Source organism: Colletotrichum scovillei (genome assembly GCF_011075155.1).
Source record: "Colletotrichum scovillei strain TJNH1 chromosome Unknown Contig00009, whole genome shotgun sequence".
Lineage (NCBI taxonomy): Eukaryota > Fungi > Ascomycota > Sordariomycetes > Glomerellales > Glomerellaceae > Colletotrichum > Colletotrichum scovillei.
The window spans coordinates 5,554,005-5,575,114 of record NW_023336267.1 but is presented as its reverse complement, the minus strand read 5'-3'; the positions used below and the strand labels follow the sequence as shown (position 1 = coordinate 5,575,114).

The window sequence follows — 21,110 nt, the reverse complement described above, 5'->3', positions numbered from 1 at the left end:
ATTAACGGGGCAATTCGACTACATCATAGAAAACCCCTCCACCCCGCAGACGGCCGATTTCTTTCTGTGGTTGACTCACCGAACATCGGCCCAGATAATTTTCCAAACTTACATACCGCTCTCCCCTCCTCTCGTTTTCCACACTCCAACTTTACCCCCTTTATAGCGGTAGCAAAAATGTCAACGTTCGGCAATTACTTCAAGGTCACAACGTGCGTCGCTTCTTCCGACCCAATTCCTCCTGTCCGTCTCTCGTGGCCAATCGTGGACTAACATAAGATGCCCCTCTGCGCAGCTACGGCGAGTCCCACGGCAAGTCCGTCGGCGTCATTGTCGATGGCGTCCCGCCCGGCATGGCTCTGACCGAGTCCGATATCCAGCCTCAGCTGAACCGCCGCCGCCCCGGCCAGAGCTCAATCACGACGCCCAGAAACGAGAAGGACCGTGTCGTCATCCAGAGCGGTACCGAGTTCGGTGTCACCCTTGGCACCCCGATTGGCATGCTCGTCCAGAACGAGGACCAACGTCCCAAGGACTACGGCAACTCTACGATGGATATGTTCCCCCGCCCGTCCCACGCCGATTGGACCTACCTCGAGAAGTACGGCGTCAAGGCCTCCTCCGGCGGTGGTCGCTCCTCCGCCCGCGAGACAATTGCCCGCGTTGCCGCCGGCGCCCTCGCTGAGAAGTACCTGCGCGAAGCCTACGGTACCGAGATCACCGCCTTCACCACGAGCGTCGGCAACTGCCACCTCTTCCCCCCGACCCCCGAGCACCCGAGCCCCTCGACGAACCCTGCCTTCCTCTCGCTCCTCAACACCGTCGACCGCAAGACCGTCGACCAGTTCCTCCCCGTCCGCTGCCCGCACGAGGAGACCAACGAGAAGATGATTGACCTCATCAGTGACTACAAGGCGCGCGACGATAGCATTGGCGGAACCGTCACCTGCGTCATCCGCAACCCACCCTCGGCGCTCGGCGAGCCCTGCTTCGACAAGCTCGAGGCCTCGCTTGCACACGCTATGCTCAGCATCCCCGCCACAAAGGGCTTCGAGATCGGCTCCGGCTTTGGCGGCTGTGAGATCCCGGGTTCCCAGCACAACGACGCCTTCATCAAGGCACCCGAGTCGGAGCTCCAGGCCGACGCCCAGCGCATGGGTATCCCCCGGTCCAAGTTGACCACCAAGACCAACTACTCTGGTGGTATCCAGGGCGGCATCTCCAACGGTGCGCCCATCTACTTCCGCGTCGCCTTCAAGCCCCCCGCGACCATCGGCGTGGACCAGACGACGGCGACCTACGACGGTTCAGAGGAGGGCGTGCTGGCCGCCAAGGGCCGTCACGACCCTTGTGTCGTCCCCCGTGCCATCCCCATCGTTGAAGGTATGGCGGCGATCGTCCTCCTGGACGCGCTCATGGCGCAGCACGCAAGACAGATGACAAAGAGCCTGCTGCCTCCCATTAAGAGGGAGAATGGCAAGGCGTAAGCTGGTTGGAAACTGGGATGTGTTGTAAATAACGGGCATTAAAAGCAAATTCATGATGAGATTCCCCTTTTTCGGTTTGTCAGCGAACAGTCCTCTCTTTCTTTGCATTGTCCTGTACGACGTGAAGTGACACAAGTTGAACGAATAAGTGACTCATCTCACAACTCCTCTGACGTCTGTTGCTGCTTCGCCGCCTTCACGAGATGGAACTCCTCCTGTCGGCCGTAGACCCATTGCCATCCCTCTTCCTCGCCAGCCCAGTACACGTCCTCCTCCAGGGCAAACCAAAGGGTCGTATTCCTCGAGGGTACGTAATGCTCGACGAGAAGCTCTACGCTGAACCACATACTACGGATGGCAGCTAATTCGCCAGCCGCCGAGACGTACTCTTGCATATTGGTCATTCCTATGCGAAGTCAGCGCTGCACCAGATCAACGGTCTTGTGATGGAAATATCTCGTCTTCTTACCGATAAGAGGACCAGCAGAATGTCCCCAGTCCCCAATTGGGTGCGAATAGACCCGTCCATCAATGCCCTCGGCGTGCATCTCTCCCAGCGACGCCTTGAGCATCTCATTACCCGTCTTGCCGACAGCAATGTTTCGCCTCACGATATCCTGAAGCTTGTTACCCTTCTTCAAGCCGTCCTTCAGATCTTGAGGCACGTCAGTCTCGCCAGGGCGAAGCACGTATCCGAGATGCTGCGTATCCGTGTTCAGCCCCATAGCCGTCAACCCAAAATCGACATGGAGCATGTCGCCATACTGAATGATCCTCCCTCCCGCACCTTCATCAGCAGTCGTCTCCAATCTCATAGTCCAAGGCAGCGCCTCATCGACGACGCTCACACTCGGCTGGAACCACGTCGAGAAGTTGTGCGCCAGAATCTCCTCCCGGAACCACCACTCCAGATCCCCCGTCGTCGTCTTCCCCGGCACGACCACCGCCTCGCTGAACCCCTTGGCAATCATCGCCCACGCCGTCTCCATGATCTCCCTGTACCGCGGCATCTTGGACGCGGGCTGGGCCGAGATGAACTCGACGGCGATCTCGGGCTTGACGACCATGCGCGAGGTCCACTCGCCGCCCAGCCCGGAGGCCATGGCCTGGTACTCGCCCGCGTGCAGGCCGCTGGCGAAGGCGATTTCCGGGTGCGCGTTGACGGCGATGGTGGCTGGGTTCGCGGCCTCGAGCTGGGATTTGAGCGTCGCCCAGACGTCTGCGGTCCAGCCTATGATGCAGCCGGGTTGCTGTGGGAGCATGGCGGTGCTGGTGCCGTCAGAGGAGTTGGTGGAGGCGATGGGTTCAGCGAGGAAGAGGCATGTTGTGCGGCGGCGGGCGGAGAAGGTTGATGCCGGTTTGAGGGACCAAAAGACTGTTTCTTCGGCGTACTCCCGTTGGCTTATCTATCGCTTGTGTCAATCCTGCCGTCTTGTGAAATAAGGGGTGAGTGAGTGAGAGCGAACCAGCCAGGCGTCGACGCCGTGCTTCTTGAGGAGGGCGGGGATGCCCGCCTTGCGCTCATCGGTCCAGGCATCCTGGATGCGGGCTTGCTCGCGGAGAGGCGGGAGAGGATTATATTTCGGCGTTGGGTCGCTGGCGGCCTGTTGCCAGAATAGAGCGGCGGCAGGGAGTAGTGGTATGAGCCAATGCATTGCGGATCTGCGGATGTGTTGATCTTGCGGACGGAGTGAGTTGAGGATGAGTGAGGTTGAAGGGAGGGGTGATGAGGTTAAAGATAGGATGGAGGATGTGAGATCGGATGACGTCCCGGGTGCCCCGTTTAAGGAATGCATGCAGCTCTGAAGTTGAATTACTTGAGCGCAATGCGGTAGGTCGTCTAGTCCCGGAAAGGCAGCTCGATGATCGCAACCTTGGATCTCACGCTGCATGGATGCTGATCCCCGCCCTCGGTGAGTCTGTTCACCGAGATCGGGCATTACATCGCGTGACAAGAGGTCGAGATTACCGTAGATAAACGCCCGCACTCAATCAATTCGTCCTGGGGTTCACGTACGGGAGAGTTCGTTTCACTTCTCAACGTGAACGGCGTAGTAGAAGTGCAAAATTGTGTGTTTTGATTGAGACTTTTTCTTCCAAAGCTCTTGCGAAAGCCCAGAAATTGAGGTGTGTTCTATCTAGTTCTATATAGAGGGGTATTGGTATTGTACATGAAAATTGCCAGTTGAAAATCATAAAGCTTCATAACGCTATCGTCCCTGAACTCGTGCATTAAAATGGTCGATGCGGCAGTATATGCCTATTGAAGTAAACATGAACAGGAGAAGTGAAGATTCAATGCCAAATTGAGCCGCTCTAGTGAAGTATGTGTCAGTCATTTGCACAATGAACGAGGGCTGACAAGGCTATACTTACGAACTTACGCCCATGTCTGAGACTGTGTAAGTCTTATGCGTCAATCTGCCTGCAAGCTTTGACTGAGCTTAAAGAGATGTCTTGCAGTCGTAGTCGCAGTTTCTCAATGGGGTAGAGACGTTCGAATATTGACATCTTGGTGTGTCCCAGCTATCGCAGTCGCAGACCCGTTCACACCACTCCAGCAACAGCTAAGCTGACGAGAGCGAAGACAACGTAAACTAACCCATTTTGCGAGAGGTTGGATGCCCCAGAGTCATTATCACTGGCTGTGGATTGGGGACCACCTCCAGTCTGCGTGGGTGACGGGCTCGGATCGTCGACGTGGAGGGCATTCGTGCTGCCCGTCCAGGCGTTCCAGTTGGTCAAGCCCCCAGGGCATTCGTTTGCAATCTTACGCCCATCGATCTTGGCGATCTCGGTCCCGTACTTGGTCATGGTGATGACGACGTCGCCGGTGCCCAGGAAGGGGATGCTTCCATGGTACACGCCCTTGCCGCCGTCAGGGGTCGAGGTCCAATTGCCCTTCTGCGCCTTACCACCCACGGAGACAGTGACCTCTGCTGCAGACGTTAGGAGAGCCGAGTAGAAAATCTTATCACGGACAATCTGGGCTGCCGTCAGGGTCTCTTGGTCGTGTGCGACTGCGTTGGCCGTGGTACCGCCGTCCTTGCAGGAGAGGGCGGGCGAACCGCGGTACCATGTCATGAGGGCTTCGTCCTTGATCGAAGGGGCCACGGCGGCTTTGTAGCTGTCGATGAGGTAGGGGAGGAAGTGGCGCCAGCCGTCGTGGGGATGGTCGAGCGCGTAGTTGAAGGGGGCTTCGCCAACTTCGAAAGCCTCCATGGCGTTGGTGCGGACCGGACCGATGTGGTGTGATTCGCCGTAGTCGTTCCAGGAGATGATTTGAACGAAGCTATCGATTGTGAGTTACTCGAATGATAAAAGGGTAGAAACAGTTTCATGCAAGGTTGACTTACGCAGGCATCACATCCATCACCTGGTTCCAGCGGTCGTACCAGAGGTCATCGCCGCGCCACACCCAGTTCTTGTTGTAGCCTGGGAGGTTGGTGTAGAACCAGGGGGAGACGGGCATCATGTAAGGCTTGCCCTTCAGGGCCCAAGCATACGCAGCGTCGCTCTTGTCAGTCATGTCCTGGTCACCGACTGGCCACGCATTCCAGCTGAACAGTCCATCAGCAACGCCGCTCCCTAGTGCAAGTGCGTCCTCGGGAGACACAGAGGACCAGTCGGGAATGAAGAAGGCGCCTGTCTTGTTCTTGATTTCGATCCAATCCTCGGCGTTCTCTGTGCCCTCAAACGTCGAGGCGAGGGGCTTGTCGGCATACTTGAAGTACTCGTCGAGCTTGAAGTACTTTTCTGCCATGTCCAGGATAGTCTCCTTGGGCCAGGGCTTGCCCCCGTGGTAGCCGCCGTTGTAGTCAAAGGAGAAAAAGAGCTGGAATCCAACGTTCTTGGCGGCGACGAAGGCAGTCTCGAGAGACGAGTTGGTGTTGGGGTCTGTCAGGCCCATGTTGAGGGCGAAAGCGTCGATGTGAGCATCCTTGGCGATCTTGAAGTCATCTTCGAACTCGCTGAGAGTGTAGTTCTTGGTGTTGATGAGCTGGCGAAGTATGTTAGCAGCTGAGACATGAGACGATGAAATCAAGGGCCTGGCAGGGATGCCAGCATCAGAGGTGAATATACCATGAAGTGGGCAAAGACAGACGCCGCTTGTACTTGCGTAACTGCGGCCAGGAGGCCGGCGAGACAGGTGGTGAACTTCATCGTCGCGGCGAGCAAGAGCTTGCGTGACAAGCAGATCAAGTTGTCGATATCAAGTGTGATCGACACGGAAATCAGAGTTTACAGATCTTGCAGGAGAGCCACAATACCACATGGGAGAGACCAAAGGCCACGGCCGCTGCATTATGTATCGTGGCCTCCTTCACTTGAAGAGGGGGCCATGTCAGGTATGGCTCGCATGTCTACCCATCATGTCGGTTTCTGCCTTGCGAACCGGCCAGGGCGACCACGGTACCGCCCCTCTGGCGCTGTACGCCATTCTCCATGGTGACCCCCTGGCATGGCGACAACCTGACTCCATCGCGAGATAGGCAGGTAGGCTAACGGTAGGCGGTACATGCGGCTGGAACTACACGGCCTCAAACTCCCACCGTCAAACAGAGAGGTAAGGGGGCCCTGCTCGTCTTGGACAGGGTTACGAAGGGCGCTTGCCTGATAGGGCTACATGAGAAGAGCAGGGGGTGAGTGCTTTGTGAGACGCCGTTGGATGTGTCTCTGAACAAATGGGTTGTGTGGATATCGGTCTCCAACGTCTAGAGTGGTTTCTCTGTCTGCTGTGCCATTTTGTGCCTCTTGTGCCTGCTGTGCCGCTGGACGACGGCGCGAAAAGATGCAGCGGGCCAAGCCTGATGATTTGGATAAGGCCGCTTTTGCCGTGGGAAATTGCCTCGCCCGGCTCTGCTTACTCTGCATCATGAGTGCGATGAGTCCGAAGAATTCTTGCTGGCGGTGAGGGAAATAGCTTTCACGCGGCGTTTGATACGGGAACGTGAGTAAGAAGGTGGCTGTAAGAGCTCGTGTACGTTCGCGAAGTCGGCGCGATATGTCATCCAAAGTGAAGCCCATCGAAAGCTTCTGTTCCTTGCGTTGATCGAATACGAAGTTGGGAGAGATCGACGGCAAAACACGACCCGGGAAACATTTCTGGAGACTGAACGTAGTAGATCTGCTCAGCGGTACGGTGTTTCGGGACCCTCTGGGCCTCTTGTCCTCCTCCTCCAGAGACCATCTTCCCAACTTGGCTTTTTCCTTGAACCCTGCCAGGTTGCTCGCCCGACATCTTAAGCTTGTTGAGCCCGCTCAGGGCCCTTTAAGACCAATCATCCGGAGACTGCCGCGCTGCCGGACGTCATGCCGGATCCTACACTAGCGGCTTTCCGCTCACCCATCGCGACACTCACGATCCCTGTCGTCTGACGGCCTACACGTGCGGAATCGGCCGAGCGGCCCCTGTCCGTCACATCAAAACCGCTCGCCAACTGACAGAGTAGATAGCCTAGCAACGGTCTGCCTAACCCAACCTGCAGCTGTGCCTCTAGATTTAAGATTAAATAAGCAAATGCTACGGTTGTTTAGAGGATAGGTTCCGCTATTACCCAGGTGATTCCAAAGAACCGTGCATTGTCGGATATCTCACGTCCAGGGCAAGGGACTATATCGGCAGCAAGGGTTCCGTGATGGATACACGCATCTGCCCACTATTCCTAGGCAGCACCGGGCAATATTGATGACTGTGAGTCTTTAAAAACCATGTTGTACAGGGGCCGCCGTTGCTTAGCCATCCTTTGCAAAGCTTGGCTCTAGTCCACCTTCGTGTCGTCCATGGCGCCTCGTAGTCGCAGCCAACCACACTGTTGAGACCCGATCGAAACATCCAAAGAGTAAGGGACGTGCATACTCGAGAGGGAACCAGCCTTGTGGGGGGCTTCCTTCGACGTTGAAAACGAGAAGACGTACGGATACCGGAGCCGGCAACGTCATCGGCGGTGGGCTAGTTGACAGTAAGTGTATCGGAATCCCGCCAAATCGCATACACGGAGGGCTGTTTAGTGGCTCTCGTGGCAGCTGTCAGGCTATTTCAGATCAGCAAAGACGGATAACCGGCGGCTTGGGTACGGTTTGCACTGGGCTGACCAGACTAAAACCCCCATCTGGGCGTCGCGCTGGTCTCAGACAACGTGCGCTGTCGCCGGCCAATCGTCCGGACTCCCTCCGAGCTCCTTGCGACAGGGGTTTCGTGCTGAGCAAGTCGCACTTCGCACTTTGGACCAACCACACCAACAGACAGAGGGGGGCAGAAAATCACACCAACACTGGCATGGGTGGATTCTCATGTCGCTGGGCTGTCAGCAAGATATCCGACCGCCTCGGTTATTCTTTACCCCGGGGGCAATCACAGACGCCAAGGGAGGAGGAGGATTGGCGACTGCATGAGTCTATGGGTACAAGAGAGAATCAAGTGAGGAAAAAAGAGGCCAAAAAAGCAGAGCAAAGAGGAAAAAAGACCATGTTCCAACAGCATGATCGAGAACCTTAAGCCACCCTGGCCCCTGGCCCCTGTCCCAATCCACTGTTCTAGACCCTTTGAAGTTGAGTTGCAGCGAGTTGCAGTGACTTCAGAGCCACCGATTCGGCCCGCTCTTTTGCGTCTCTAACCAGAAAGCGAAAGTCGTTCACCAGTCGATCCCCAGCCGCTCCTGTTGGTATCTGTTAGAGCAAACGCGCAAAAAGGCAGAGTCTCGGCCTACAGATCCGGATAACCTGTTTAGCCAGGCTCACCTCGACGGTCACGTTATCACCCCAACGGACATATTTTTATCCATAATGCGCCTCATCTCTTACAACTGAATACTTGTAGAGCCATGACTTCTGCGCTCTTGAACATCACTGTGGAAGTATCTCAAAGACTGCGTTTTAACATAACTAAATTGGGTTGCTGACATTTCAACTAAGTACATTGAATTTTCCCATCACCGAGTTTACTAGGACGACCTAGTAGTATGGTTGTAGTTTCCAGCTAGAGGCTTGGTCAATTAGATATTCAGCTCGACAGTAGAAAACGTCGGCAACATACTGTTTCTTCATAATCCAGTCATATTTCCTGGTTCATTGCCTCAATGCTCAACCTAGCTGTCTTTGATCTAGAAATTGGTGCCATCATAACCGGTTCCATCGCCACGGCCACTTCCCGCACGGTTAGTGGTGACATCTGGTTGGGGAATCACCTCATCGGCGTATCGTGGAAGATCCGAAGGGTTGCTAGGAATGGTCACCTCATTCGTAACGACACTGACCAAGAGGTTGTTGAGGTTGCTCCTGGCCTGGAGATCACCATTGGGCAATGTGACACGCCAGTGGAGGTTCTTCTGCAAGTAAGGGATGACATGCTGCGGTGCAAGACTATCGATCAGGCCGGCAACATATCGCTCGACGAGAGCGAGAGTGAGAGGGACCTGGCCGGTGATTCTCTGCCCTGAAGCACGGCCCTGTTGACAGTTTTTGCACGAGGTGTTCTCGTCTTGGCCGAAGGTGGCAAAGGCACCGACGTGAGAGTGGTTGGTCACATACAACAAGGGAATCGAATCGTCGGGGTTGCCCAAGAACACGTGGACAACGTAGTTGCCTCCGAGTTCGGCCTTTTCAGCCTTGATGTTGACAAGCCATTCGAGGTACTTGTTGTCGGTACCGATCAAGCTCTTCAGTTCACGACCCTCTGGAAGACTTAAATCGTCTGGCTCATTGGTCTCTTGGAGTGGCTTTTGCTCATCTTGTTCGGCAGCCAGCGAGAAGGTTGAGGCCGAGACTGGGGAGTTCTCAGCCTTCAAATGTGCCTTAGCACGACTCTTGAACTCCTCGGTGGAGGATTTGAAGTCTTCATCGCCACTCCTCAAGATATTGGCAAAGGAGGCAGTCTTGCCATAGACACGATCCAGCTCGTTAAGGATGGACTCTTTGGTGGGGAACTTCCAGGACTGAGTCTCCGGGTAGACGTAGCCAAACTCAGTGGTGTATCTGACACCCTCGGACGTCCAGAAGACTTGATTGTCCTTCGTACCAGACTGGGCAAATGGAGCCAGCGGGGTTTTGATCGTCTCCGGGTCACCGGCTTTGACGATGAAGTTACCCCAACTCTCGCCCGCACGTTGGTCAGTCACATAGGTGGATGGATCGTTGGGGTTGTCGTGGCAAGCTTGCCAGATGGCGAACAACCGGTCGACGTTGGTGTGATGGAGCCAGAAAATGGGGTCAAACGCGGCAATTGCTGGGTTTCCCATGTGCCCACTGCCTCCAGAGTAGGTATGGATAGCGTTATGAATATCTTCGATACTACCCCATTCGGCAAAGTTTGGCTGACCCGGTTGCTTCGGAGGGTTGAAACGGTTGTGGGACGCAGATCCAAAGTCACGATACGACTGAAGGATGAAGATAACACGCTCCGTCAAATTCTTGCCTCTTGAAGCCTGTTGAGGGTCGGTTCCAGAAAAGAACTGTGTCAGTCTCTGGATCATCCTATTGTTGTTGGGCTGGTCAGGGTAACGAATGGTGCCTCCGACCCTCGGGAACTAAGAGCGCCGATCAGCATCACGCAGACATAGCAATGGTCTAAAGATAAAACTACCTGATTGATGCTCGTATTCGTGCGCGACTCTCGGAATTTGTAGGTTGCCAGTGGGTTTGGTTCGATACGAGAATCCTTCTGGTTATTATGGGGACGCTTGACTTGGACCCTAGCTTGGGATGTAGCCTCTGCTGGAAAGACTCCAAGGTCAGGTCGAGCCCAGTCCCAGTATGGCATTCTGAAGTCTTTGGCCGCCTTCACATAGTCGCTTCGACGCTCATTCTCATCAAAGTCGTTGGCGACGGCGTTGACGTGCTTGTACAGCTCGGCCTGAGGCACGTTAGAAAGTGTCACTTTGACGGTGGGTAGTAGAGCTTACCTCGAATAGAGCAAGATATGGACGGTGCCAAGTGAGGAAGAGGATCGAGCTATGAGTGCAGAATCCGCCGAAATCATTGTCGACTCTGACCATCTTGTTGTTCCAGTCCCTGTCTGGCCATTTCTTGTACGGAAGCCCATGGATACCTGCTAAAGTCAGAACCTTACAATCCTCTTTCCATGCATTTCAGCCTCCAGTGCATTAATCTTATTGGACGGGACCGTCACAGTTTATGGACAACGACTCGGGGCCCATTAAGAGCGGAATTCTTTAGCTCATCTGACCAAAAAGCAAAAGATGACTCCTCGACGGGGTCAGGGAATACTTCTCGGGTGACAAGCAAATATCGTCGCCACGGGACTATCGGGGGTTGATGGATGTTGACGCAAATTAAGAAATTTGTACTTGCCTGCGATCTCGAAAAAGGAGAGAGGCGCGCTTTCTGTCACCGAGTTTTGGAACCTCTCCAAGCCCAAGAGATACAAATTCCACTGATCAGGATGGTCCTTGATCATGTCGCGCACTTCCATGCGCACGGGAGGTTTGGCTTTTGGACGTTAGATATGAATCACAGAGGCGGATTATGCCAATTGATAGGAGAAAATACCTGGATTGTCTGCCTTGATGCCGCGGACAAGCACGGGTCCCTGAGTTCCATCTGAAGACATGTTGAGAGTGAGTGAGTCTGATGATTGGTGATTTAGGTATGAAATTATCACAGATAACCCCGGAGTGGATGGCTAGCAGACACCAAGAACATAGATTATATATGTATAGCTGTTCCTCCGGAAAGTCATGCATATTTCTATGTACACACTATTGCGACACCTTTGCCAAGTTTCAGGCAGAACTGCTGCCTGTAAATTGTCCTTCAGATTCGTAATGGTGGCGCATATCAACATAAGATATCTCTTCTTCGGGAAAGAAGCCGGAATGGCAGAGTAAGCACGGCGCCCTCAGCCAGCCATGGCGTCTCAGCTGCTTTCGGACTTGCGGCAATGGCCCAATGATGGATTTACTAAAATACTCACCGAGATTACGGGCAGATACGATAGGCTGCTTTCTAAAACATTGAAAAACAGTGTTTCTTGGCCTGCAGCTTACCTCGGGCTCAGTTTTAGTGATGAATTGTTTGTCAAATTGTTCCTGCTGATGTCTAGGCCAAGACTTACCAGCTTCGGGTGTGTAAGCAAAGGCTGCATATAGAAAGAGCAAGTGAGATGTCATCATCTGTGGCTTGAAACTTGAATTGACAGGAATCATAACATGACTTGGATGATATCCCAGTTTATGTCTTCGTCACGCCAAAATTGAGGAACCTGGTCATTCAGAAATGGATTTGCTATCAAGCATGAGATACTCTCAATGCTGTTCTTGATTTCCGATTCTCTACTCGCATATTCGTAACCTTGTGTTGCGGAGTCATAACCCAGGACTTGATCGGCTCAAGTTTGCTACCATAGGCACATGCACATGCATTGATGTGTTTCACTCATACGATACAAAGACAAATTTGTTCAAAAATTGAGAATAATCTTATGAAAATAAGTAGACAGGAGGTTTCTGATTCCATGATTCAGACGAATGAAGGAAGAAAAAGACAATGCAGTCGCGATATCAAGAGAAAGAGCGAGTAGGTGAGTCCGGTTACTTTCCAATGCAGCTGCCAGCATTAGGATCGGAACTACAAGACACTTGTTAGAGGAAGATGCTCTGGGGTCACTGTGAAGATCGGGAGTCGAGGACGAACTTACATGTATTGCCAATTCCAATAGGATGTTTTGCCTCCTCTGTAGCACCCATAAGCCTCCTTCGACAGCCCAGACATACACTCGGCTTGTCCTAAAACTCGTTTGCCGCTGTTCAAGTTCTATAATCGTATGTTAGAAGACCTTAATTGGAACAAGAAGCACAAAGCGAGATCCACGATGCAAGACATCGCTGCGTATCCAAGTACCTTGATGGAAAAGTCCCACTTCAGGCCATCCGCCTCCTGCATGCAGTATGTCCGAACCTCCTCACCAACGAAAGACTCTTTGGCTGCACCGGCTATAGCCATGCAGGCAAGAGAAAGACGGTCCGTATTAATGGCTGAAATCTTCTGCTTGAGCCATGTGCCATAGTGGCCGATCATGCCATTGGGGAAACAGTCGGCATTGACACCAGAGCTGGCAATCGCCATAGCGGTAAGGAAAGCAGCAGGCTTCATGTTGATGAGAGTAAGGTTGTTGAAAAGAAATGAGGGGGTTTTCTCGATGAGATGAGTGGATGAGAGACACATTGACAAAGAGAGGTGGGAGGTGACATTGGTTAAGAACTTATATAGTTACGAGTGCTCAGTACGAGTACTCGGACTGATTCGAGATAAGTTGCTCATAGGGTAATGCTACTCTAGCTATTCTTGGTTTCGGTGGGATGACTGCGCCATCCGAGACCGACCATCCCAACCAGCAGACAAACTAGAAGATGCACATGTTTGTCGCCTCGATCTCATGGTGCGTGCGGAGTTGGTCAAGGCTCATGTCTGAAGTATGTTGTCGCATTCTTAGCAGAAGATTTCTTTTGCTGCCTGATGGCCAATCAATTACGATGCAAAGCCGAGGAGATAATCTTGACGCTGAACCTCTCCTGGCTCCAAACGTCTTTGCTATGATGATTGTCGATCTGATGATAAGCTGGATTGGCAAACACATGGTTTCGAAGCCCACGGCAAACCAACCTCACCTAAATGAACGCAAGTCTTGACTAAGCAAACAACGAAGTATAGAATTTCCTTTGTTCGCAGGTTTCATGGCTTACACGAATGAACCTGTCGTTCTGCCAGTGTTGGTCGCCAGATTTCCTCTGAACTGTTTGCCCCAGCTGCTTGATAGATTGCATTCCTAATTGTTTAGCACGATATCTAGGAAAGTCATATTTGCTATTCGCTACCTCCGGCTCGTCTCGACATACATATCGCGAGATCATAGGCCAGTTTGCACGCTCAAGCCAGCGCGTGGCTTGAGAGGTTGAGAGGTTGAGGGTTACTTCTTCGATTGCAAACTGGTTAAAGTAAACCTACCCGCCGTGCCACAAACTATTCTGGGATCAGGTCTTCGTTTCGATACCTCCACTCGGGACTTCACTGTAAGATGAAGTTTGTGTCACTCCATGTGTAACATACTAATCTCAGAGGCAAGAATATCAGATGAACACATCAACACCAGTATTTCCGGGATGCTTTCAACCTAAGACAACATGATGCACACACGCGCAAACAACGCTGTTTGGGTGTTGACTTCATATCTCATGGTCATCATGTGTCGTCCGAAAATGTCGCTTTCAGGTGTGTCAAGTCCTCGAACGGGAAGGAAATCCGATTCTCAAGGCGAAAAGAACTAGGTATTCAAGGATAGGCATGCGAGGGCGCAAATCTGGAGACTGAACTCACAAAATGGAAACTTGAGGAGCTAATATCCGTTCGGTCTTACCTCAGGCAGCGGGAGCTTACCGACTGAAGCACCTCTATCTATGATGAGGCTATCGGGGCTACGACATTAGACTTGAAACCTCAACTATATAATAAACCCTAGTTCCCACGAACTTTGAGGTAGTGTCACAACAGAACTGCAGCATCATCTACCTCTTTACCAACATTACCTGTATCACCCGATCTCTTCAAGAGAGTACAAGATGCAGTTCTTCAAGATCTTCATTTGCAATATCTTGTGCCTCTCCCTGGCACTAGCGGGCGTCATCGACGACGGTAGTACCCGGGGTATCACCAGTGATACCGAGGACCAGGAGCTGAAGAGAACCGTCCCTGAGCCAGCCATTACCACCACAAACAGCGACGAAATGCTGCTGCTCGACTCAATGAACGCTGGAAGGGCTACTTTTGAAAAGTTGTTTATCGAAACCGAAGAAAGACAAGGCGGCAACCCAAACTCGCGACGCGATCTTGAATCACAGTAAGTACATCAAGCAACCAAGAGAGGCTGTCAATAGCTCTTGTCGAACCCTGTTTCCGAAGTAAAATTTGCTGACTCGCTCTCTTCCTTGTGATCACTAGTACGACGGACGTCGAGATCAGTGAACATGCCCTCAATCTCACCGGAAGGGCAGATCTCCCAACCATGAGTGACGCATTTGCCTACTGCGTGAGTAACTTCATTCTCTTGACGTGTCAAAGGCGCCACATCGGCTATAGCACTTCTCATTGTGAATCCGCTTGCCTCTGTCCTCTGCAGAAGTTTTCCATGAATCATGACATGATGTTGCCTCTGACTAACACCACAACTAACAGGTCACCTGCGTGTGGGCGTGTAAAGTCGCCACTGACAGCTTGAACCTTGGCCAATCAAAGCAGTTTCACAGGTGAGCCAAGTTCAACCACATATGTGAATACAAAGCTGACGCAGTTTCAGATGTTTCTGGGTGGAATGTTTTGGTGGATCAAACGCCTGTGCGGATCATCTGATGGATTGGGCCAAGTTTGTTCGTGGCGGTATAGATGAATTCCCAACCGCCGCGCAGTTCAAACAGGCTTGGCAACAATTTTGGCGTCCGTTGTACGAGCCCCTCAATAAGAAGGCGATTGAAGAGGAAGAATAGTACTTCACACCAGTCACACTCTCAACAGGGCGTTAGTTTGCCTATGTGAGCTCTGTAATGTCACGATGCATAGAACTGTTGAAGTGGCTCTTGCGGTAGTTGATGTCCCGGTGTGATAAGCGATAGGATTTGGCAGTACGGAGATCCTTAGCTTTTGGTGGTTTCGTTCATGCGAGGTTCAGATTTGTTATATTTTCGGTTGTTTAAAAAGAGTATATAGTAGCAATTGATGCCAGTCTCAACTTGGCATATCTACCGGACTCGAGAGTCACGATGGCGGTTGCTTCACCTTGGATGTTAGATGATAGGTAACATATCTTGCTACAGAGATGATCCCATCAGGAAATCAAGCTATATCTAAGTATTATATCAAGTTGCAGGACTTAAAGGGATGGTACGGTTCGGAAGCTCAAATCAATATCCAAGACGGGCTGGTTGCTTCTAGTTTCCGTCTTTCGAAGCCGCTCAAGGCTGCGAAAGAAATGGAACTTTTATTGCCACTTAGATCTTCCCTCTTTCATTTACTACACAAATAGTGAGCCCGTGCAAGTACCTTATGTCCATGCAGTGCCACGTGGTGCAGTCGATTAACCTAAGGGCCGACGGTGACGCAGGCCACGATGGAAAACACCAACGCTGTTTGGGCGAGTCATATGGGTCGCCACGTTGTGAGATCCTAGGAAGAGGTCTTCACAATAAACACATACTGTCCCCAGCTGACTGGAACTTCTAGTAAGTTCTTTTATTTCAACACAAGGTTCAGTTTACTGCCGCTAAGTTTCAGAACATTGCCAGAACATGACAAAGTTGCGCCTTGATTGCGGATCTAACGAGGTGAGGAGGTGGCCTCAACCAGGATATTAGTGTTGGCTGTTAGATCCTTAGGCGAGGACCGATGGTAGTCATCTGCTAGAAATATGCCGTAGACAAGGGACTGATGCTCCCGAGACTGTCGACGTGCTCGAATCGGCGCCCCGCTCGTCGATGTCGTCAGCTGCCGCCGGGAGCGGACCGGCGGGCGGGCGGTGGGCGCGCATGCGCGAGTCGCCAGCTGAGACTATTGATGACGACGCTCGTCTTCTTCGCTGCGAGAGGAGAGAAACGTTATGCTGACCTTTGGAATGTTCACTGCCCCGCGGGACGGCCGGTATCATGGTCGAGTCGACATTGCCAAAAAATAAATAAAAAGATGGTGTAAGCCTATCGTCAAGGTCGTTTTTTTCTGCCGACGCGCTGATAAGCATGACTTCTGAAGGGGGTGTTTCTGGGTTCATGGGAATGCGGGTTACCGCTTAGGGGCGATTCAAAAAACTAGGGCGTCGATCGGGTAAAATATTGCTTGCAGGGCGAGAGAACACTATACAAGGGGACAAAGGGAGAAATTGGTACACAGCAATTGGCGTCAAGGGCGGGACTGAAGAAAGTGAAGGAAATGTCTCGGGTTTTGTAAAGCATGGCGATGGACCACATGTGCGAGTCTGTCGTGCGACGCGCACTTACAACGGGTTGTGGGCAGTAATCGTGAGAAATAGTAATAAGGTGACGAAGCCTTGTTCGGTTGACCCATGTCGTTGCGTAATCACAGACATTGGGTATAGATTCCGTGAAGTTCATTGCTCTAGGCTGGTGAATCGTCACGCTTGAGTTGGACGCGAGGGAGGATCCGGACCCGGTGGACTCCTACTAATACTATCACCACCATTACACTGGACCCCTGGCGGAAGCCACGCGAGAAAGAGAACCGCAGCTGTGTGGGGTTCATCCGTTGTTGTGGGATATACGTGTTTCGAAACATTTTCTGGGGAATGCTGGGAACATGTGTGGGTAACCTCGAAACAGAGTTCGGATGGAGAGAGAAGATCGACATTGACAGCGACCCATTTGCGCGGCGTCATGGAATAATGTGCCCCGTCCGGCGAGGGGTATCCGAGGGGAACGGGTATCACGCAATCTGCGGCTCGATTAACGTTTGAGGAGTCAAGACTTGCGGCTCCAATTCGCATAGAACCTGTGCAGATCCTATTGACCTGGGATCTGGACCAAAAGAAATTGATGAAGAAAAGAAGTAATGTGTAAGGCTAGGGATAAGCAATAAATGCTCAGTTGCCCTCTCCTTCCAAGACTCAATTGTGTAAAACATGGCTCGCGAATAAGTAAGTGAGGCGGGTCAGAGATATGTCAGCCGGGACTGGTGAATACCTCTTGTCATTAATGCTGTCTTGTCTCATTCAATGAGCGCCCCGTCTCAAGCATTGACAGCTGTCGAATTCGATAACAACTCAATGCTCATCCATCAGCGATCTTCAAGTCATCAGGCAGTGTCTTGCGAAGTAAGGACGAATTAGTCTTAATTATTACACATGAATGTGAATATCATAACAGTGACAGACTAATGCCAGTCAGAGCTGGTCGTCATGTCTCCCATCAAACCGGTCATAAACATTTTCCCTTCGTAATAAATCGCTCCAAACCACCAAGCCCTTCAAGTGTCGTCCGCTTCCCAAGGCTCATACGTGCCGGAACAGACGAAAGTGCGATCAAGGCTACAAGCAGGGTCCCGAAGAGATCGAATGAATGAGTGATCAAGTCCATTGAATTCGTAATCGAGGGGATCTCTGCGAGATCCGAAGGAGACGGCGGCGGTGACCGTGCGTTCCTATACAAGCTCGACTGGGGCCTCCTCCCACAGCCTCATGCCTTTTCCCTTCCTCAACATTGAGCCTCGAGAAACAGATGAATGGCCTTTCTCATCTCCTCAACCTTTCCATCTCCGCGTCCAACGAGACGTTTACAAGTCTGTCATAAGTTAGCATCTTGGAAACTTTTACTAGTTGGAGTGTATGGCAAGAACTCACCCTCGCAGTAGTCGACAGTGGTGGTGACAGTGACGGTGGGCTTGGGCGCAGTGGTAGTGACAGCGGTGATGCCCCAGCAAGAGCAGGCGGAGGAGTAGGCAGCAGAGTCACCGCATGAGGAGGCGTAGGCGGGAATGAGGGTGGGGAGAGCGGTGACCTGGCGGTTGGCGATCTCGCCGTTGCGGCGGAGACGGGCGGGAGCGGCAGTGACGGTAACGGTGACGGTGCTGGATGAAGAGAGTTAGCTTCACGAAAAATCATCGAGTCGTTATGCTGGTAGAGAGGTCAACATACGTAGGGGAGGGGGTGACGGTGGCCTGCATGAAGGAAGAGCAGTCGGCCTGGCGGGAGGTGATGGGGAGGAGGCCGTCACGGGTACCGGTGACCTGACGGTTGCAGTTGTTACCGGCGCAGGCGCGCTTCTCGACGACGGAGCCGAGAGCCAAGCTGACGAGGGAGAAGATGACGGCGGCCTTCATTTTGACGGTTGGAGGAGACGATCGACTGAGGTCCTAGGAGATGGATGGGAGTTGATTGGATGGATCTGGTAGGAAGTCGGTGGATGAGGAAAGGGGAAAGGAGGAAGGCAAAGGGAACGGTTACATGGAGACGAAGGCACCGTGATATATATCCGTGAGATGCGGGATGGGACCTCGACTGGTGTTGGGACTTGGTGGTGGACTGGGGGAACCGGGTCCCATGCTCCTCGCAGACGGGGACTAACAGGACTGGGACGCAGATGCGAGCAAGTTTGGTACGAAGTACAGCAAACAGCCAGCCGGCCGGCTGGTTCAATACGAACCGCAGCAGCAGCCACAAGAGTAGCGGAGTTCACCCGCCCATTCTGAGCAGCGCCCAGAAGAGGCGGCGATAGGAAGGGCGGGTCATCGACCGGGACCTGGGATGAACCGACAAGGGTGTGAAGGTGATTATTCCAAGAGCCACGGGCAGCAAGCATCGTGGGTTTACCAAAGAGACACATTGGGGAGCTAGGCTCCCCCGGTACAGTGACACCCTGTTCCTGAGCACTAGACAGGACCAGGGGTCGAAAGAGGGGGGGCCTGTAGGGAAACATGGAAAAGCGAGGAAGAAGCGAACCGCAGTAGCTCCAGCCCGTTCAGCCCATCTCCTGGAGAAGGTTGCAATTCCCACCTATCAGCAGGCTGGACATCCGCATGAGGCAGGTTGGGAGAAAGTGTGGGCAGGCGGCGAACAGCAGGAACATGAAAAGATGCGCATCGTAGGCGTAGCGTGCGAAGTAGCGCAGCGTATCCGCAGCAAAGGTTGGCCCTTGAAGATGGGGCCGAGACTGCGAGAAAAGGTACCTCTTAGCTGACACGCAAGGCCGAGAGTGACATTTGACCTCAAGGGCTAGTGTTCCGATGAGAAACAAAACGCGTGTGTTCTTCCGCCCTCGTGGGAACCTCGAGATTGATTTTCCAACGCCCCCTTGCCCACGCTATTACGGCGGGGGAAGCTGGTCTGATTCGGCCTAGCCTTAGTATTGACGTCGGGAATTCCTGGAGAGCCTATGAATGATGCCCAGGGACGACGCCGGTTGCTTCGCCGAGAGACAAAGGGCGAGGATCACATTCTGGTTTGACTTCGCGGCCGGATACAAGGGAGATTACCTGGGGGTGCACTGCACGTTGGGCAAACGGCTCGACTCTCGTGAACGCTATCGAAATCTGCACAACGCGCGGCTTGGCTGGTGAGCTTCCATGACCGACTTGCAATTGGTAGTGACGGCACAGCGAGAGTCAGCTTGTGGCTGTTGTCTCTGCTATTCTGGTGTCGTAAAAGAATTCATGGCGTCCTCAGCTATGTCGTAGATTTGGGGCGGCAGCGGACGACGGAAGCACAAGGTACAGAGGCGATTGGCAGAGAGACGCCGAGGTGTGGCGGTACGGATACCTAGACCATCCGTTCAGGCGCGAGTTTGACTTTGCTGTACGGCTACAAAGCACCATGGCTGCAGGCAAACAACACAAGAGAAGTTCGACCATCCATCAAGCTGTTTCTTACTTCAAACTTCTCAGCCTGCCAGTGTCCGGGGGAGCTGACCAGACTACTGGGATTGCAGAGGCAACGCGTTGTTGGAAGCATGTTTAATCACCCGTCAATATCTTATCCTAGCAACGTTTTGATAAGCGGACTGTTGGATGGTGAGGCCGGAGACGAAGCATAGATCTAGACTGCTGTGCCTCAATTCAGCACCGTCTCGGAACTGGCTCGAGTCTGAACAGGAAGAGTAGACTTTGAACGGCTCTCGGCAGGGTGCAGCATCATGGCCTCCAGCAAGGTGTGTATTCGTACAGCGCGGGGAAATCCGATATGCAGGAGGGAAATGAGGAGAAGCGAAGCAAAGAGACGGTAAGTAGAGGTATGCAGGCAAGGTCATGGGAGTTACATGGGCTCTCTAAGTTGATTGTTGATGACGGGACGGGGAGCGAAAGCAAAATCAAGAGCGAAGAAAAGTGCAGCGAGAAAGAAAAAAGGAAGAGCCTAAGTTTGGATAGGAATCGTTAGTGGGAGGGAACCCGCCAATTGGAACACATCGCTAAAGGGCCGCGCCGCCGACCTGCATTGGCGATGATGTTGTCGGTGATGATCCGATGCGACCCTCGGCCACCATCTCGCTCTTTTCCTCTCTTCAAATCGTACATTGGCCTCCATGGGGAACAATGTTAGTCATGAATAATTTCGTCGGCATAAAGATCTCATAACCTACATTCGTTCAGAAGTTTTGAGGCTCTTCAAAGGCTCTTGGTCTCAATCGGAAGTTGACTGAAGATAGGCCAACCAACCCAAGGAACGAATGATTTAACCTCACCCGCGCGGCGCAAGCTCTTCAGCCCGGAAAATTTGTTCTCGTGTACTCCGTACAAAGTATAATTAGGCGATTACCTATGTAGACCTGCCAACCGCCCTGCCCATCAGCCCACGGAGTGGAGGGGGGATGTTCCCCTCCCGATAGCCGGAGATGGCCATGCAATTGGGGGAGAACGGAAAGGGGCACTCCATGAAGCTTTTATGCTTATGAGCTGTGCTTGCGCACAATCCACCTCAGGGGCCCGCCGCCCGCTGTCGGGTGGTCCACCGTCCAGTCGGCGCAGGACAGAGCTATCGAAAGCATCAGCGTCGCAAGCCGAGACCCATGACAGCAAACACACTGTACCACCCCCCGTCCGCCATGCGACGGTTGTCAAGGTGTTCACCTGGGAAAAAAGCCTGGCAAAAACCCAGAAGAGAGGTTGGCAGCACCGTAGCTTTCC

General features: G+C 52.7%; 6 protein-coding genes across 6 annotated transcripts; 1 reads left to right on the top strand and 5 right to left on the bottom strand.

Moving 5' to 3' along the window:
* Window positions 1-97: 97 nt before the first annotated feature.
* HER10_EVM0004793 (chorismate synthase) lies at window positions 98-1,487 on the top strand (the record flags this gene model as incomplete). The annotated part of the gene is made up of 2 exons (XM_035474426.1): window positions 98-212; window positions 296-1,487. The coding sequence occupies exons 1-2, from the start codon at window positions 178-180 to the stop codon at window positions 1,485-1,487; spliced, it is 1,227 nt and encodes a 408-aa protein (XP_035329263.1). The 5' UTR covers window positions 98-177.
* Window positions 98-3,298, bottom strand: HER10_EVM0005027 (xaa-Pro aminopeptidase family enzyme). Its single transcript, XM_035474653.1, has 3 exons — window positions 2,954-3,298; window positions 1,957-2,893; window positions 98-1,893 (listed from the first exon to the last, which is right to left on the bottom strand). The coding sequence occupies exons 1-3, from the start codon at window positions 3,281-3,283 to the stop codon at window positions 1,646-1,648; spliced, it is 1,515 nt and encodes a 504-aa protein (XP_035329291.1). The 5' UTR covers window positions 3,284-3,298; the 3' UTR covers window positions 98-1,645.
* Window positions 3,299-3,613: 315 nt separating this feature from the next.
* On the bottom strand, window positions 3,614-5,879 carry HER10_EVM0009116 (glycosyl hydrolase family 71). Its single transcript, XM_035478615.1, has 3 exons — window positions 5,571-5,879; window positions 4,844-5,487; window positions 3,614-4,779 (listed from the first exon to the last, which is right to left on the bottom strand). Exons 1-3 carry the CDS (start codon window positions 5,649-5,651, stop codon window positions 4,035-4,037), a joined length of 1,470 nt encoding a protein of 489 aa, XP_035329813.1. The 5' UTR covers window positions 5,652-5,879; the 3' UTR covers window positions 3,614-4,034.
* Window positions 5,880-8,590: 2,711 nt separating this feature from the next.
* On the bottom strand, window positions 8,591-11,055 carry HER10_EVM0005386 (uncharacterized protein; the record flags this gene model as incomplete). The annotated part of the gene is made up of 6 exons (XM_035475007.1): window positions 8,591-9,776; window positions 9,840-10,012; window positions 10,069-10,338; window positions 10,388-10,533; window positions 10,797-10,934; window positions 10,995-11,055. The coding sequence occupies 6 exons, from the start codon at window positions 11,053-11,055 to the stop codon at window positions 8,591-8,593; spliced, it is 1,974 nt and encodes a 657-aa protein (XP_035329346.1).
* A 979-nt stretch (window positions 11,056-12,034) lies between these two features.
* On the bottom strand, window positions 12,035-12,639 carry HER10_EVM0002821 (uncharacterized protein; the record flags this gene model as incomplete). The annotated part of the gene is made up of 3 exons (XM_035472515.1): window positions 12,345-12,639; window positions 12,142-12,257; window positions 12,035-12,071 (listed from the first exon to the last, which is right to left on the bottom strand). Exons 1-3 carry the CDS (start codon window positions 12,594-12,596, stop codon window positions 12,035-12,037), a joined length of 405 nt encoding a protein of 134 aa, XP_035329023.1. The 5' UTR covers window positions 12,597-12,639.
* Window positions 12,640-17,768: 5,129 nt separating this feature from the next.
* On the bottom strand, window positions 17,769-18,314 carry HER10_EVM0005206 (uncharacterized protein; the record flags this gene model as incomplete). Its single annotated transcript, XM_035474828.1, has 3 exons — window positions 17,769-17,776; window positions 17,836-18,062; window positions 18,130-18,314. 3 exons carry the CDS (start codon window positions 18,312-18,314, stop codon window positions 17,769-17,771), a joined length of 420 nt encoding a protein of 139 aa, XP_035329313.1.
* Window positions 18,315-21,110: the final 2,796 nt, after the last annotated feature.

What these genes read in the sequence shown, in the direction of transcription:
- HER10_EVM0005027 (XM_035474653.1), bottom strand. Translation starts at nt 3,283, where the DNA reads ATGCATTCCTTAAACGGGGCACCCGGGACGTCATCCGATCTCACATCC. An exon ending in ACGGCGTCGACGCCTGGCTG is followed by an intron (nt 2,894 to 2,953) that starts GTTCGCTCTCAC and finishes CACAAGCGATAG; the next exon opens with ATAAGCCAACGGGAGTACGC. An exon ending in TTCTGCTGGTCCTCTTATCG is followed by an intron (nt 1,894 to 1,956) that starts GTAAGAAGACGA and finishes GACTTCGCATAG; the next exon opens with GAATGACCAATATGCAAGAG.
- HER10_EVM0009116 (XM_035478615.1), bottom strand. Translation starts at nt 5,651, where the DNA reads ATGAAGTTCACCACCTGTCTCGCCGGCCTCCTGGCCGCAGTTACGCAA. An exon ending in CTGTCTTTGCCCACTTCATG is followed by an intron (nt 5,488 to 5,570) that starts GTATATTCACCT and finishes ATACTTCGCCAG; the next exon opens with CTCATCAACACCAAGAACTA. An exon ending in GTGATGGATGTGATGCCTGC is followed by an intron (nt 4,780 to 4,843) that starts GTAAGTCAACCT and finishes CACAATCGATAG; the next exon opens with CTTCGTTCAAATCATCTCCT.